Consider the following 18,890-nt stretch of genomic DNA (forward strand, 5'->3'; position numbering starts at 1 on the left):
AGGGTGACTTAAGTAGTGCATGACTGCTTTGTCAGAAATTCAGAACACCAGAATGGCATGAGGTCTCAATCTTGAGACGCCCTCATATCAAAACCAATTCTGTCAGGAGATAAAGCTAGATTTATGATTCATACTTGTCAGAATAGTTCCTCCCATCTGTGGAATCTTATTCTGCAGATTTATTTCATATACATTGATTAACCTACTGTTCTCCATGAAATGAAATCTTAGAAACATTTCTAATATCTCCATCAATGTCACCACAAAGTCTCAGCCACACCAAATAAGCCTTTCTTTTTCTTCTCAGACAGAATATGATATCAAAACATTTGTTTGCCATGTCTACAAGACTTCAACATGTATTAACTTTGTTCTTCAATATTCTTTTCAGAACCATAGTTTGGAGAAAGAAAAGTGTCCAGTGGCTTTCAATAACAACCTGATAATAAAATAATTGTAATTGAATAACATATTTTGACCTTCGGATGTATCATAATTCAATTCTACATAATCAGTTGTAGTGAAACAACACAAGGACATGATTGTGCGACTCCCTCCACTGGTGACTTATGAATGTCGATGAGCTATTTGTTTTGGTCTTCTTGATTAATCAATTGTTTGAGGCCATACGATTGATATCTGAAGAGTATTCTAACGCAAACCATATGTAAAGAAAATCATGGGGGGGAGGGGGGGAATGCTGTACCTTATTGATGTGACAAGGCCTGATTACCCAATTAATGTATGTCCATCACACACTGATGATCTGAAGGACAAGGCTTTGTGACTCTGAAGACAGACACTTCACACCAAGCCAATATGGACATTTCAGCTGACAAGAGAGGATCCCACAAAGAGGGAGAACGATCATAGTAATCAGTCTGCATGTACAGATAAGGGACATAATCCCCCTTCAGGCTCTGATAAAAACAAGAAGACAATGCAGGGGTTTCACAGCAGCTCATTTCCAACACATATCCAGCATGACAATCAGCTACTCCAATCAGCGTTTATGTCAGGGATGACAAGACACAGGCAGACATTTTGCATTTCAGATGGGAGGGGAAAAAACCAATTCTTGAGCTGAGAGTTATTTGGCTTGGATAATGTGTAGGACACTTGTTGCATTGTTACAGCCATAGTGTGGTCTGGCAGCAGAAGCAGCTACAGCCAGATGACGAGGGCTATTTAGGTTCCCAACAACAACAACTCTCTACATACAGCTTCAGTGCATGATAAGTGCATAGTAAATGGTCTAAACAAAAGCATAAAGAAAACAAGCCACATGAGGAAAGTAGTCAACACAATTGATACAAATTCAAATGTTCAAAGAGCTAAATGTTACTATACGTAAAAGACAGAAAATTATAAAGATTTATCTTTTGGTCCACTCTCCTTAAACCTATTGTATATCAAGTTGACAAACCACTAGTAGGTATACCACTGCCAATATCCAAACCATTAATATATTTAATTCCATCAATCACCATTATGGTCCTTTGAATGTCAGCGACTTTCAGAAAGGCGGAGCTTAACACTGTTTGCTGAGTAGTGTTCAAGAAGAAGCTCACAAGCAGTGAAAACAAACAATGAGGATTTTACCCGTCAGTCAACCTGGATGGGGCAGGGTTTTCCCCCGATATAGAACAAACCTCTACACTGACCTGTGTCTTTCTCTTCAGTAGCATGCTACATACAGCTACATTTTAACGATAACATTTTAAGAGATTAGGTGTTCAGAAAGTCATTTGAAATATGACTTTCTGAAAAGCGTCTGCTAAATAAAAACACATTGATTATTATTGATATTAAATGTTCTTGTAATTGATTTTGATTAACCACTGTGATATAACAACACACATTGAAAAAGACAACAGCCATAGAAGTCTCTTGATGCTCTAGGGAGACAAATAGGAAGGGAGAAAAATACGAATTCATAGGGTATATAAATCTTCATTAAACAGTGATCATTGGTATACTGGATGTCGCAGATTGAGGTTGATGCATTTTTCTTCTAACACTTCTAGGTTTAGTGGCTAATGGTCACTCAAGAGCTAGAACATGTTCCCATCCATATATATTTAAAGAGCATTAACATTATGAATGTAAGCCTTCTAGTGGATTATACTCAAAGCTTACAATGCTGTGTAACTAACCTCCAATTTGTATTTACAGAAAGTATTGCTAAATTTGTGGGTTGCAAGAAAGGCTTTTTATAACGCACACTATATATTTGACTCGTCATAAGATGGTAAGGCTGTTTCCAAGACAACAACAAATGACATACCCATACCTACACTTTGTAAATTAATGTATGCTTTATGACAATTAGAGGATGGTTGATGAGGAATTCTCTTTCATTGGTCAACATCTGGGATTACAAACATGTACTGTCCTTCTGATTAGGTTTCTAAATAACGGTATCCAAGGCTGTTAAGACATTCTAACATCATACAGAAAAATGATGTGTCTGTAGTCTTTGTATGTTTAAACTAAATGTGTATCTATACCATATGCTTGTTTCTTTGCCAAACAAGTTTCAAAATGTATTCAACCTCTCTTACCTTATGCTACCTAAAAGAACATAGAATAACAGCTCTGTTTCCCTGTTAAGCCTATGATTTAAGTTGTGCAGGCAAAACTAACATAGCTTTAACATCCTCATTAAATGGCTTAAAAAAACATTATGTTTAGCATATGCATATGTTTAGCAATGGAAGTTAAAGGAAACTATTGTAATCACTTTAGAGGGCCTATGGGAGATTTGTTAATTAGCCTATATTTGAATGGAAGAAACTTCGAAATGCGACTGATCACTCAAAAGTGACCACTGCCCTTCCAGTCATTTAATCAAATAAACCATTGACATTTCATCATTCCCCGAACTTGCTATGAATGCGGGGAAGAAAAATCAACAGGTAGAATCGTTGAATGTTCCCTTTAAGTAAAAAAAATGCCAACGATGATATATTAATTATATTTTTACGTTTTAAAATAAGATTCAATTATGATTCTAGCAAAGTTAGGATATTTCAGATAGATATAAAATCATTCTCACCTGTAGCTTTCTCATTCACAGTTTGCAAATGTTGTTGTTGTCGGGTGCTTTTGAGTTCCTTTAACAAAAACCAATCGACGTTCAAGGCTTGACAGCGTATTCTCAAAAATGATAGGAGCAAATAAACTACTGCAATAAACGTTAATTTATTGTATTTGATGGAAATAAAACGCGCTCATTTTTCACCGAGCTGTCTAGGCTACTGATGCTCCCGCATCAGCGGTACTAACCGAATATGGTCATAGGAAGTGCAGCACTTCATCTTCCTCTAGCTGTTGCTGAGGGATGTCGTATAACAACCCTGCTAAGAAAGGTTACCCTCATTTGCCAGTTATTGAACTCTACTGTGTGTGCAGTTATGTTCACACACTACATAGGTAGGCCTACTCGAAATACTCCGAAGGACATAATTAAAGCTACTGACCGTATAGGCTACACCTGCCTACACGTGTTACCCTTTATTTGTTATTGGGACCACTTTTGTTGGCCTATAAGGTTGATTGCACAATTGACCAACTCCATCACAGATTGGCAGCCTTTAGTATAGACTAATTGATTCTCCGAATTCTTACCGTACAACTGGCATTAGCAACTCCAGAGGTTGATTATTATTATTGATGATTGTGTTGTTTATTCAGTGATTTCCTTAATGGTCTCGGAGATTCGGCATTGCAATAATTACATTCTCAAAGCTTAGCCTACATTTCATGTAATAAGTTCAAGGTAAAGTGTTTGAGTAGGCCTATGCAGATCTTGTTTATTTTTCTATAAAATCGTATAATGTCGAGTGATAGTGATAATGTTATGGAAACAAGGTCTATAGCTTATGATACAAATCAGCAGGTGGAGAGGTGCACCACCCCACGCTGTCAAATACTATACACTACCCCCACTCTACTCATTTCTCGGTTGTCACGCACGTACGTACGTGCACGCGTACACATGCTATAAATAGGCACGGACACATTAATTACGCGGGTGCTGGGGTGAGGTGCCTCTCTAAGCGCAGAAATGATTCCACACACAGACAATAACAAAAGCTCCAGTCAGGCACCATTTCACGGCACAGGAGTGACACTTACCAAATAGAACCACTTATACATAGACAAACCCAAAGATCCCAAGTGATTAGAAGTTCCCGATAGGGTTTTCACTTTAATTGACCTGCTTAAGGAACGCCGGATTACGTAATTCACTCTGTTCTTTAGAGTTGTGAATCTGAAATAAAGGATATTCTGTACTCAAACGCCATATAAACCCCATTAGGCCTACGTTTCAACACATTTCACTGAGACACTGGCAAGAGTTTTTCACTTGCAGCATTACCACATCCCCCCCAGGGAATTACAGTAATGTTCTTCCCTTTTGTCTGTGGTCAGACTACAGTGTACGGCTGACAAGCAATTCAGATAATAGCTTTTTTTCCTTCTTCAAAACAGAAATTGTGTTTCTGGATTTTACACGACTTGCAATTCACTAACCTCCAAGTTGCAGTTTGATTAAACAGTGTTCCGTGTTGTTAACAGCCCTTCTAGGCATGGACCTCATTTGTCTGCTGTGTCAGGAACTCCTCGATCAGAGAACCTCACAATTGCATGTTTATATCATTATCATACACAAACTCTCATCACATAAAAGCCTGCACAGCCTGCAACAGAAAATGATTCCCCCCTACCCCCCAAGCTGTTGCTTGTCCTCTTAACTGTATGCCTTGTCAGCTAGCTACCCTTTAGACAAAATCCACAAAGAAGGTTGAAGACTTCGCTGTGCTCAGTGGAAAGACACTGGGTGACCCTCCGCACCGTTTCCATGGACACATCATTAGTGAACCGCCCCAGCTGGCTTGAATTGTTTGAAGTATCTGTGGCACAGATTTTTTTATATATATTTCTTAAACAAGACTCCTAGTGCAAGTGCAGATGGAAAACCTTATTTTTTTATGATTCTCTTCAGATTACTATAATACAGAATCACTTCACATTTTGACAATCTGGGTGTGATCCATATTCAAATCACCCAGCCTGATAAACATCTCCATGATCATTTCAACCCTGATTTGTTTTCTTCAGAAAAATTGCAACAAAACAGGATGTATAGCCTGATGTTGATGACAGTGCTAATGATTTAATTTGCATTGCGAACCCTGTAATTTGCATTGTGTGCTAATTGTATTTCACCTGCTGCGCTCAGTTAGCAATCAGACAAGCTATGAGGTATGAGTGAGGAGTTCCTCTCGGAGACAATTCATCAGTGTCTTACACACAACCTCAAACAAATTACATAACTAATACAATTGTCTTAACATTGCCTCAAAACCAAGTGTGTTACACTTGCTTACTGAATATTTGGGGTTATGAGTCATAACACAGTGGGGCAGGATGGTGAGGTAGAGGTTGATTGTTGAGGAAAAGCAAATGAAAGTGCAAGACGCTCTACTACAGGATGGGAGTCATTCCTATGGGCCCAGGGTCTCAAGTTTCCCACTTCAGTCCCCAGAGCAGTGTTAGACCTAAATTGATCAAAATCAAACGTTAACCATTGGTTTCATTGCGTCTCTATAGCACTTTTGAAACCTTATTCCAATAAATTTGATATTTACTTATGCAATATTTCTATCATGACAGGTTCAATTTGACCTGAAAACAATAGGAGAGTTAATGTGTTCTATTGAACATTGAATAGGGGAAACATATGGGCCCTGGGAACATAGATAACCTCCAAGAGCATGACCATCCTCTTAAACTATCAGACAGCTTTTAATTACTATCTATGACCCTGTCAATGTACTGGACAGTAAAGTCAAAAGAAATTAGATCTACTCATCCAGTCTAGATTTTTTCAACATTAAGATTAAATGGACTCAGCCTCCAAGAGTTGAATAAAACAAGTCAATATAAAAAAATAAATCTAAATGTCAAATAAAGCTAGGCCTCCACATCTATGATTAGTCAACACTTAACAGGGAAGCAAGTAGGGATGACAATTAAATACTAATGTCAAGTTAAAAACAAAAAAACACATGTTTTTTTGTGGAACAGCTTGACATCACACTTCAGGAGAAGGAATGTGAACAACGCTTAAAATTGAATTCAGACGGTACACTTGAATCATATGACAGTAAAAACATTAAGAAACCTGTCTCACTCAAGGGGCTCAGCACATTAGGGCTTCCTCATCCATTTCAGTAATATACCACAAGTTTGCCAAATTTCCCATACAAAATACAGATACTGTATGCATACATATTTGGATGTACACGGTCGTAGAAGATAACAGTATTGTCACATGGAGGATGAATTCTGCTGAATTTTTGCAACATCCTGTTCAGTATCCATGTTGACAGTCCTCATAACATTCAATATCTAAAAAGTTTGTTCATAAGCTTGATCATCTGATAATACAATACAGTGTGATATGATGGAATGTATCTGTATGCTTTAACACTTTGTATAAACATTTTTTATTTACTCTAAATACTTCAAACAAAGACTTGTGATTTAGTTAACTGCTGAACTTACTATGGTTGTCTTGCCTATTATTACTATAAAAAAAGTTTAGCATATAGGCAGACAACCGTTAATTTATTGAATACATTAAGTTGGACAATGTATAGAAGTGGATGCTCCCATCCATTGATCTCATTCAGTCTTTTCAAAAAACCACAGATGGGAGTCCGGCAAATCCATTATGGTGATACATTTCACCTCATATCCCATACCTCCAAATCAAAAAGTTTAAAGGGGCAGATCAGTATGGTGAATGTTTAAGGACAGAAAAATGGCACAAAACATTCAGTTAAAAAAAAGAAAGTCCAGCACAAAAAGGTTTGCTATGGACAGTTTTAAAGACCAAAAAGAGCAGACACAAAAAAACATGAGCAATCCTTTGACGTGAAGTATTGAAGCTTACGGGGAAAACTTCTTGGCCTGTGCTCGAACCCTTTTTTCATATTCCACTCTGTTTTGGCTGAAAGGGAAATTGATGAGATGCAGGACAGGTTATACATTTCACATGAATCAAGGTCAGGAGTCTCTACCATTTCTGGGACTCAATGAAATATTACAGAAAACTCCCACACAAACTTCAGCTATTAAACCTCTCAATCTCAGTACATGACCCGCATGGGTATAACTCATAGCTAGAAAGCCTCCTTGTCCTCTCCCATATATAGTAAAGAGGTATGAACACAGTTGTGTATCCTACAAAAAGGGACATTAGACATTCAATTGTCATCCTGCGACCACATTTTATATAGAAGTTTGATCTCAGGTTTCAAATCTCTGCCCTCCATGTTGATGAATATGATATTAGTACCATAATCATTTTTTGAATACATATTTATAGCAAAAGATAAATACAAAAAGGTACAATCATTCTCTTCCCCTACACAGCTTGCGTTAGGATGAACTATGCTTAATCATTTTCTGAACCCACTACAATAAGATCTCAAAATTAAACATGGTGTTTACATGCATACCAAACAATGAAATTAAATATTTGAATGCAACCAGTAATTATATTGTTGGCCTTGTTTAGATGACTGTACCCAAGTAAGTGTGTGGGCACCTTATTTAGAATGAGCATTCATTTAGTGATAGTGATGGTCACATGCAAGTAGTTTCTCTAAGTGCTTTAAAAAATAAACATGTAAATAAAATAAATCTGAATGAAACCCAACCGGGGTCCTGTTCCAGTTCATTCGGTTCCATAAAGCCAGCTCAACGTAGTTCAAACTCAGTTACTATGGCAACTTATGCTGCGAAACTGACCTGGTCCGGGGCAGGCTAACTGTCAGGCTTAGCACGTGTTTTTGCTTAACCAGACGTTCACTGACCCAACGGGAAAACAATGATTCACCACAAACTTTCTGGTGTGATGCCTTTTAAAACCTTTATCAATGAAGTTAAGGTCGATAAAAATAAAAAGGACCTCGACCTACGTAGCCCATCATTCATGTCAATCATGGCGTGTCATTTTTTTCTGATGAAGTGGTGGATGAAAGAACATTCTTTCGGAATAAGTCACATGATCATGAACATTGCGCTTTGCCATGGTGGATTGATAGGATCTATGTTTACCTCTCAGGCTGCTTAAGAATAGGGTGCACCCGCAATTGACTTGAATTAGTCGGATTGCATGAACTACAATTGGCCTTTATGGAAAAGATTTTGCCCCGACTGACTTGTTAGGTTAATTCAAGTCAGGTTTGGGAGTTTAATCTCAAGCTTTTTTGAGCGGTCTTTATGGAACAGGCCCCAGTTTGCATTACATCCCGTTTACAAACATTGAAATCAAAATTACTGATACATAGATTTGTTGCCTATGGATAAGTCAACTGCTAACTAAGACTTACCAGTAAATCGTGTATGCCTCTGCTTGTGCCGGATCTTGGATATTTGGTTCATTTAGGAGCTCTTGGATTCCTAACAATATCTGTTGATGAAGGCAGAATGGCAACCTTAAAATTCTCACATGGGATGAATATCCAGAACATGAATCTTTGCTGCCCTCTGCTGCACAACATTTTGACAAGGCAAAAGCAAGGACAGTTAAACATAAATAACTACTCAAACTGGATTTTCCAACAGAAAGATCTGCGCATCTTGAAAAAAATTAACTCCAGATGGGTACTTGTTTGATAGTAATGGCCGGCCTCCAGTCTTTGTCCTCCTCTAGAATCGATAGGCAGACAGTGCCTGACGGATACACATTTGGGTGGAACAAGGGAGGCTCAAATTTGCCTGCAAAAGACAACCTGGGTAATTAGTTACATGAAATGTTACATGCATGTAGGATTAGTGCTCATGTAAAAAGTTAAATCATTAAAAGAAAAGAAACGTACACTTTGGAGGAGAGGAAGGATAATCATCCTTGAAGAGCATTCTCAGTTTGAACAGCCCTCCTTCCCATGGCGTCTAAATTAAAAAACAAACTTTGTGAAAAAGTACCTGGAAAAAGCCATTGCCCATTTAAAAGCTGTCCACACAATTTGGTTGCGGCTTTCCATCAAGTCTTACCCCCTTTTTACCAGGAATGGCACACTCCCAGTTCATCAGGTTCATTGTTCCATCAGGGTTTTTTGTTGGGACAGCAACAAAACCCTAGTGAAGGACATGTCTTTTACCAAATGTAATATCATGGCAATGTTCAGAGCATCAAGATCAAGTTAGGCCCACAGTTCCAACAAGCAACAGTAGAGGAGAAATACAACTCACGAAGTAGGCTATATACCGCTTTTTCACAAAGTGGGGTGTCCTGCAAAGATTTGAATACTTACAAAGGGATGGTCCTTTCTCCAGGCCTTCCTTTCTTGAGCAAGGCGGCTTAAGGCTATACCAGACATGACTTCTTGTTGCTTCCTAAATCAAAACAAAGTATTATGCAATATTCAATAAAGAAACCGGGGAAACCCGTACACAAACCAGTTTCTGAGAGCAATAAATAAATTTGCCATCTGGTCAATAATGCAACTTTACTTTTCAGTAGCAGTGAAGGGTAGATATTTCTGACTGCCTTGATAAGTTTGAGAGATGTCCACAAAGCAGCTACTAGTATAACGTCTGGACTAGCTAGCAGGCCAGCCTATTTTCCTAGCTAGCCAGCCAGTTTTAGGGCCACACTAGCTAACTCAGCCTGCCAATTGTAGGACAGCTAGCCAGTCAGTCACTTCTATGTAGCCAGGTAACTATCCAGCTACAAGCAAGATGGCTAGCTAGCAATCTCTAGCCATTCATAACAATTGTATATATAGGCTAGTTAGCCGGCAGTTGGCTACCTAGCCAGTTAGCTTGTACGAGCTTCCTAGCGTATTGGCTGTTGTTGACTGAAAAAGCAGGCAAAAGCAAAGAAACTTACCGATTAACGTTTAATTTTCACGTAGAGGGTTCTTAAAAGATCAACACTCACCTTCAGTATGACTAAAACTGTTTTTTTTTATGTGATGATAACAGATGGCGTCAAATTTGGCCACAATTTGCTTGCCAGGCTTACGAAGTTTCCCTCCTCCTGAAACAGAATTTATCCCAGTCTAAATAAGACCAAGCACACGTTACGTTGCGCAAATGTCCACCCTGCGCGAACCTTTATTTGCTTTCGTTCGCAGATCTACCACAAATACAGCAACGAACCAGACTGCATTTAATCATAAAATGTATGCCAATCAAATGTAATCAGATCTATACCGAGAAAACAAGAACACATAGGAGGAAACACAATTTAGGAACGGAACGTACCCATATACCGATTGCTTCTGCCTGAAAACGATTTCACTAATTAACTGATCCAGTTGCAAAACTCCCGCGTTCCTTATTTTGAATCAGGTATAATTACCCCAAATAATGTTTTATTAAAATGTACCCACAATAACAGTTTGTATATGTGGATTGGTAAAGACAATGAAATGATTAGGCTACATTTATCGAAGTGTTCAAAAGTTCAAAGACGTGGCAAAAAGAGAACGTAGGGTAATGTGTGGGACACCGAACTCCAATGTTCTTTTCCCTACTATGAACATTTGTCTAGTAGGCTAGTCCACATAATTTTTACTCTAGCATGGATGTTATGTGACTGAAATCCCCAAACTTGAAGAGCCCTGACAATATTATTCAGAGCGATACAGAAAATCCAAGACAATATTACTGATGAAATAACTAAGAAAAAGATTGTATTTAAGGTGGATGTTTTATTTCAGTAGGTAGCTGGAAGGTTATTACAATTGTTGCTGTGTAAACTAACACAAAGTCACAACGGTTTAGCCCAGAGCCATAGAGAAATACTTCATCATTTTCATCATTACTAATGTCGTTGCATTTATCATACAATTAAAAAAAACAACTAATTTGACATACTTATTAACTTCAATAAATATTTGTTGTAACATAAACGTTGATGTTAATATCAAGTTGTAGCATACTGTAACATCAAGGTCAGCCGTTTAAACCAGTCTCGGGAAAAACTTCCAAACACTTTGTTAATTAATTTACATTTATTAAGTTTAACCATGTTTTAACATCGTTTCGAATTTTTACTTGTCAAAACATTTTTCATATTGTGTATATACATGAGTATATAAAATACATGTACAAACATCTAGAAAGATACTAAATAGGAACAGCAGTGATAAAGTGGAGCAAAGCATAATTGTTCTTTTTCTAAATGTTTTACAGATTAATGGAAAGTTTGAAAAACGTTCTGTTAAGACATCCACAGCAGCTGGAGGAAAGAACATGCTTGTGTCTACCATGGGCCCTTCCTAAGAAGAACAGTCAGACCTATCTAAAATGAGGTGGTGTCCTGCAGAGCTGAAGAGGACCCAATAGGGTGCATCAGTTTAATCATGCAGTAGACGACACATGCAATAACTGATAGCTCCTGTAACGCCATACTCTGAAAAGCTACTGCTGGGTGGTCACTACTCATCAAAAGTTGACCCTGAAAAATATGAGCATCAGTAACACACCCATTGCAAATGCACTGAAGTGCCTCATGGACACTAGAGGCACATGTCACCACAAGACACTCGGTGACGAGTAAATATAATTGTCATCAAAAAATATTCAAAAACTTATTACTAGTTGTGTTGATACATGGCTGACAGCAACTATTTGGGATATGTAAATATACAAATATGCAGATCTTCCAACCAGCCAAATTTGAGGGTGGTGTCAAAATGGCAAGGTAAGTAAACATGTAAGATCAAGATTATAAAACACTACACGTAAACTTTACCTTGATCAGGCAATAACAATGGTTAAATTGACCTCTGTAGAGATTATAGCTTGTATTCCACTATTGAAAGCCCTTAGTGTGTAAGGAAGAAAAAAAACATGCTATGAGACAACATCATACAGTATATTATCAGACTTTCTCCTCAATGTACAAACAAAGGCTTGTAGATATATTAAAATTACCTAAATAGTTTCCAAGTCCCTGACCACATATTTATGTAATTCAGTTCGAATTGATATTGATTTGGTCATCAAACAAAGGCAACATGTTCTACACCAAAATTGTACTGTATATATTGTCAATAAGCAGGATATGTGAAAGCTATTAGTGATGGTAAAGCCATTGTGTGCTGCAGCTTTAACCTTAAATGTTTGTACACTGCCAGTCCAAAACCAGTCAAATGACTGATTGAATGTATACGGGTGTTATTGAAAAACACTGTGGTGAATCATGCAGAAGGATTAGTGCTTCAAAACTATGTTTCCAACACAGGTGTGATACATGTATGCATAATATCAATTATTTGCTTGGTAGAACCTGCCACAAACAGTCACTGCCCTAATATTGAAGTTAACTGCCCAAATCCAAGACAAAAGCTTTGCAAATAATAACAACTATTTAAAAGTAAACTAAGTAAACAAATAAGGCTTGCAATTAATATTGAGACAAAGAGGCGAAGGTTATATTAAAATTGGCAAGTAAAATGGGTTCCACATACAGTTTAACAAATACCTATTAATAATATTCAACCGAAAATATCCCACTCCCTCCCTTCAAAGCTACTCTCCCAAAAACACATGAACGTGCTGTCTGACTACTGCAATGAGTGCATAGGCAGACTGCGTGCAGGTAGGTAGGTAAGATCATTGGTCGTCAAATCATTGCATTCGGTCTGAATGCGATGATTGGTCGTGTTTATTACAGTCCTGCAATGGTCACAGATATCTGATATATATTTTTGTTTATCGTCAGAGCAATTAATTTATTGATTGCTATCAGGATGTGAAGTTTATTTCTGCAAATATGACAAAAAGTGCTTCTCAGAAACATTACCTTCCCTGCCTTTAAGGTAAAATACTCTAAAATACAAGAATGTTCCAGTTTCAAGGCAATCCATTGAGTACACCAAGAACCCTACAATGGAAGACTTCTACATCCTGCATCTCCCAATCATATATCGTCAATCTCTTAAAATAACAGGTAAAAACAGATGATAATGTCCCCTTTCCATAACATAAGATTCTGTGCCATTGGGCTATGTGTAAGTGGACAAATAATCTCATTTTCATAGATATATAAAAACCAAAAAAGTCTAATATGGATTTGTCAAACACCAAATTAATACAGAGTACAAATCTAATTGATTTTCTTCAAGTTAATTTCTTGAACTGAAGTTTAACGATTCCCTCCTAGTTGTATGCATTATGTTTCCTGGTGAATATTCGAAAATACTAGCAGAAACCCTGAGTAAATGATGGACCAGCTAGATGTAGTAGATTACCTTGCGCAGGTTTTTATAAATGACATGTCTATTTTCTCTCCATCACACTGATAAGGCTGTTAGGTCCTTCTTTCCATCTGGGATCAATCTACACCACTAAGTAGTCAAAACAGTCAATTAACACTTAGTTGTGCACATTACTGGTGTGTGTAGAAAAAAGAAAGCTGACTTCATCAGCCTACCATGATGTTCCTTAGAAAGTTCCTCTAGATTGTGATGTGTTTTGTGTATATGTGTTTCGTGTTTTGTTTATATCCAAATAATAATCATGTTTTTACAAAAGGATTGCAGTCTCTTTACATTCGAGAACCTTGTTCTTGAAGAATCTGAAAACAATGGTAGATTAACATAAAAATTATGTATTACATGAAAAGTATAGAGTGAATGCCACAACAATGAGGAGCAGGTTAGCTTCTGGAGTCACAAAACATGAACAGTAACAGCACAAAAGCAATAGAGAACATCCATACACTAGAGAAGATATGTAAGGGAAGGGAAAACCATTAAATATGGAGGAATTATCATCTAATCTTTGATATAATGGGCACATAGGGAGGGGGAGGCAGGGGAAAGGATGCAGTTTTACCCATAGCTCTAAGATTCTAGGCAAGGACTTGTGGAAAAAAAAGTCAGTTAGGTTGCAGTTAGGGTGTTCTATAGGTTGCATGCAAAAAAGCAGAACAAAAGTTTCTCAACATCACATATCAAGTTGTGAGACCAGTAAACGCCATGTAGCAGTATGGAAGCACTCACCTTTGCCTTTTCACTTGGCTCGCTGCTTGTGCCATAACATTGGTTATGCAGTTCTTTGGAGACAACACACAGGAATTCTGCCTGGTCTTCATTTCCATAGTTGTATGAGGAGCCAATACTGACCAACTAAGAGAAGAGAAGGGAGAAACAGAGACAAATAGTCCCTTAACTGTGACCAAAGATGAACATCATGTTTGCTTACAATTAAAGAAAACGTTTCTCAATCATGTATCGGTTCATCAGTTGCTGATTAATGAATGATGTACAGTACATAATATTAATGCATAGCACTAATGCCTTACGTAGGGGACGTTGAATGGCTGTATTCTAACAAGTCTAAACCATGACTGTATTGCGGTTCGCCCTTTTCACAAATGAGGCCATGTGCAGAATGCTTGGCATTCTGTCACCTTGCTGTCTCCCAAAAAAGGAAATGTGTGAGTGGCAGGAGCCAGGACACCCATTCCTACTATCAGAGCAAGACCTTTACACCCTGCAAGGTATCTGCAAGGGAAGAGGCTTCTCACAGACATATCACAGAAAAGGCATCACTGCTTGGTGTTCTGATGATTTTAAGGGGGGGGGGGGGGGCAACAACTTTGAACACAACATCAAACTCTAGCAACTTGTACCCCGACAGCAGCGAGTCTTAAATGGTTTCCAGGATTTAAAAAAATCATTTTCTTGTCTCCTCACACGGTCTGACAATTGTAAGACTTATAAGAAAAATAACTTCAATCAACACATTTTTGCTCTGGCTATAAAAGTTTTCTATACAACTACTAATGATCTGTAGATTATTTGTCATTGAAGCGTTAAGTCTACATTAAAGCACTTGCTCACCGAATACAAACACCGGACAGTGCATCTTTATCCTCTAGGCCTACCTGTTCAAACTTCCAGCCGTCTGACATTGTAGAAACCATTTGTGTTAATTCTTCTTCTTGGCACTGCAAGACTCTGTAGACATGCTTTACAGGAAGCTGTGTGAAAAACAATCCAATCGTTAAAGCCTATACCTAAGCTCCAGGTATTTATTGTGCGTGCTTGCCTTCTCATATACTGTATATTTATTTCTTATTATTTTCCCACCCTAACTAGTTATATTAGTTTTCCAAAAATACTTTTCAAGCTTATTTACGTTTTATGTGGGCATATTCTCAGTTTACAGATGGTACTGTTTGAATCGCAATTCCAGCTAAGATACTGCCAGAGTGACAACGTTGTTAGTATTAGCTTGTTTCAAAGTGGTTTCTTTATTAATGAAATGCAATATGTGCTTAAAAATGTTCTTAGAGGGAAAAATGTACTGGACGTTTAAGTCATAATATACAGTAGGTTATGAGGTATAGAATTGCCCAATTTCTTTGTTTTGATGCAAATATTTAAACTATGCAAGGCTGCCACATATCACTCCCCGTTAATTGAGGGGAGTTTCTTAAAGTTGGAACGTTTCCACCTCCTTCTTATTCCTGTTATTTTGCAACATTTTAAGAAATACTATAATCACAAGAAAGCTAACAGAAGTGCACCACAGAGGCACAAACAGAAACCCTCCACAATACAACATCTGTAAACAGAGAAATTTGGGAGAACCGTTTGCATAATCAAGAAGTCCTTGTTGAATTCTTATATATTTTTTATACAGATATTTTCTAATTCCTCATTTTAAAGAAATGGGGACGCTGTGATATCAAAATCAGCAATGTAAACTTACCTGCGCAGTTCTGCAGTCCCTCTCTCTGATTTTGTCTTTAACTAGCTTGATCAAAGAGGTAATATTGTAGAATTCTGCCTCTTCCAGTACTCCTTCGGGAACAAAACTACACATGAACAGATCCTGAAAGTTTTTTAAAATAAGCATCTGAAACTAATGAGGGAATCATTTAACATGCTGTTAGTGAATATAAGCATCATAAATAAAAAGGAGATTGATCGGCAACACAGAAACAACAACAGAACACTTATCTGAAGGTGACATGAAAGACAGGCCCAAACACATCTATGAACAATCAAGGACATTCTCATCATACCTTCCTCTGCAAGGCCTCTATTGAGCACCAATTTCCCATGCCGTAGATAGTTGAGCACTGGACCGAAGTAAGTTGGGTCTCTGTCTATTAAATATGCACCTGTCTCATCCTCAAGAATAAAAAAAAAAAAAAGAATATTAATGAGAAAGGAGTTCATACAATATTATGAGGACAATCTGTGCTAGATCTAAACTTTCCCTTCCAAAACTGTTGATTACTGCTATACTGTAGGTTTAAGTTGTTACAAGGTTGATGGAAGCAGAAAACACTTGATCATGTATCTGACATACAGACCGACCATGTAAGTGTGTATGTGTGATGTTGTTTCACAAAGGTAGCCTCTGGTTAAAGAGCTATTTATGGTATAGGAACTATGTTGTCTATGCATGAGGGGGTGTTTACATGTTACTACAAAAAGAATTCTAGAAGGTGGAAGCAGAGCCTGTGATCCCCACAGACTCCAATCAGATTTATTTGTTCGTTCTTCTAAGAGACTGACTTTCCAGCTGATGTTCAATTTACGCTGGTGTTAGGATTTAAGAGATGTTGAAGTTATTGGCTAGAAGTCAACTTTCTACTTACACATTGAAACCTTGTAGGCACCAGCATTACAGGTGAGTGCCGGAAGTGCCATAATTACACTGAACATTGTGGCTGGATGATCTGTTGTTTAGGATCCCTTGCCAAGGCCCGGGAAGTAATATGAGTCTGTTTCCAGAGTTTGGCCCAGACATAGTTGAGTGGCTAATGCCCCCAGCTCCCAAAGGGACAACATGGAGCACTGACATTAAGAAGTCTCATTATCTCCCAAGAATCCCCACTGCGAGCTAGATTCAACACTCCCACACCTTCATTAGCTAGAATCAATACAGAAAGCTACATTTCTTTGCCACCCTAATCAAAACTTAGGAATTACTTTGTGATTATGCATGAAACATTTTCCACTCATTCTGAACTTTCTGCTGGGCATTTTTTACTCCTCCATGTCCAAATGTTAATATTATCCGAGCAACAGGGTTTGTGAATTTCTTTGCTGACTTGTAAATGTCACCCTTCAGTTAAATGATGCATGATGACCTTTTGTGAAATGTATAGGATGGTCAAAAACACACTTTCTCATGTATATAATCACATTTTGACCAGAACAGGGCACCTGAGTCCAAGTGAAACATCTGACAACAAAAGATAAATCATGCTCATGGCTGTTAATTTATTATTAATAACCGGTCAACAGACTATATGACTAAGGGTAATTTACAAAGCTGAAAAACCTTGTGTTTTATTGTGAACATTGTCTAAGTTGTTTGAAATGGCCATCATGAAACAATTCTATGATGACTCGAGCTAACTACTGCTGGCTGTTAGCTAGCCTCTGCTAGAAAAGCAGGGGTTAGGCTATCTAGTTAGCTAGCTAAAAAGTGAAGACTGGCTCACTCACGGTTTAGCCAGCTGGACTGTTGTGCATGGCTAACTAGGAAACTCTAATTACCTAGCTAGCTACCCACAGCAACTGTTACGTTAACATTAACTACCTTGTCAGAGTCGAGGTCGGGGTCTGCCTGGCACAGTCGATACAAGAACGATTTGGGGTCTCTACACAGCGTTTGTCTCGTGGTGAGGAAGTACGTTCCACCAACATTCAGACGAACCCATTTGGATGCTCCAATTCCAGGTGAATGCGTTATTTCTCCTGCAGACGGGGCTGGACACCTCCGTCCAACTGAGCCGCTGAGGTCAGGGCTCTTCTCCGCCATCCCTTCTCCCCCACTACACTGCAGCTACTCGGAGCTTGCAGGACCTCATAGAAACAGGAAGTATTCTGGTGTTCCAAGACAGGCAGCTCTTTGCTCGTGAGCAAACTGACTAAAGCCACACCTCCCCGTCCCAGCCAGGACAAGAGAAAATTGATGCAAGTATATTCCTGCAAAACTGTATTGCACACTGTATTTTCACTTTTAGTGCAAATATACATATGAGTGCTGACTGTGCTCACGGGAACACAATTAATTTAATAAAAAAAACTACAGCTACTACAGACTTGTCTACTTTCCTGTCTACTTTTCCTAACCCAAACTGAAAAAAGTGATTCAACACAAATAAATAAGAGTGGTTTCATAAATACAGTCCTGTCATCCACCTTTACATTATATCTAAATAAAACAATTATAGTGCTTTGACCAGCTGGATAAAAAAAATACAATATAAACAAAGCACAGACAGCCCATCAATGAGAACCACAACTGAAGAAGAAATACATTGTGACAACACTTCCAAATGGGACATAAAGTAAAGGAACGATTTCACAAATAAGAAATATTTCTCCATTTTTAGTTTATTTCATGTGTTTACACATCCTTTGCAAACACATCTTCATGCCATCAACCTGACAGACCACATTCTTAGTTATGAAATGAGAGACTCTGCAGCTTACCACGATTTGCACATAAACATACCGCAGGAATGACACTCTCTGGGATAATGTGAAGGATTTTGTAACCCTCACAGAGGCATTTAGAGTGATCGGGGAGTCTCTGGCCATGGGCTAACAGGATTGAGCATCAATTCTTCCCATCAAGAGTCAACTTTACTAGTTGCTTCAAACTTCGGAGGCGAGGGGATGATCTCCATAACGTAACTCTAGGGTTGAACATGGGTGCTGTGTGTGGGAGATGTCCCATTTGTATTAGAAGAGACCCAGTTCATCAAAGAAGCATCAACATAAGGACTCTGATCTTGCAATGGTGTATTTGCTGTTGCCAAAATGCAGTGGTCTTCCTTAATAGGTTTACTTTCAATAATCAAAGTATTTGTTGTCTGG

General features: G+C 38.1%; 2 protein-coding genes across 2 annotated transcripts; both read right to left on the reverse strand.

The window, feature by feature from the left end:
* Positions 1-6,504: 6,504 nt before the first annotated feature.
* On the reverse strand, positions 6,505-10,089 carry LOC136938369 (SUMO-conjugating enzyme UBC9-B). The gene is made up of 7 exons (XM_067231661.1): positions 9,965-10,089; positions 9,336-9,417; positions 9,076-9,159; positions 8,901-8,973; positions 8,690-8,799; positions 8,412-8,491; positions 6,505-7,024 (listed from the first exon to the last, which is right to left on the reverse strand). Exons 2-7 carry the CDS (start codon positions 9,399-9,401, stop codon positions 6,964-6,966), a joined length of 474 nt encoding a protein of 157 aa, XP_067087762.1. The 5' UTR covers positions 9,402-9,417; positions 9,965-10,089; the 3' UTR covers positions 6,505-6,963.
* A 646-nt stretch (positions 10,090-10,735) lies between these two features.
* On the reverse strand, positions 10,736-17,869 carry LOC136938373 (BTB/POZ domain-containing protein KCTD5-like). The gene is made up of 6 exons (XM_067231664.1): positions 17,605-17,869; positions 16,073-16,181; positions 15,757-15,848; positions 14,927-15,022; positions 14,040-14,165; positions 10,736-13,612 (listed from the first exon to the last, which is right to left on the reverse strand). Exons 1-6 carry the CDS (start codon positions 17,824-17,826, stop codon positions 13,583-13,585), a joined length of 675 nt encoding a protein of 224 aa, XP_067087765.1. The 5' UTR covers positions 17,827-17,869; the 3' UTR covers positions 10,736-13,582.
* Positions 17,870-18,890: the final 1,021 nt, after the last annotated feature.

Source organism: Osmerus mordax (genome assembly GCF_038355195.1).
Source record: "Osmerus mordax isolate fOsmMor3 chromosome 3 unlocalized genomic scaffold, fOsmMor3.pri SUPER_3_unloc_6, whole genome shotgun sequence".
Taxonomy (NCBI): domain Eukaryota; kingdom Metazoa; phylum Chordata; class Actinopteri; order Osmeriformes; family Osmeridae; genus Osmerus; species Osmerus mordax.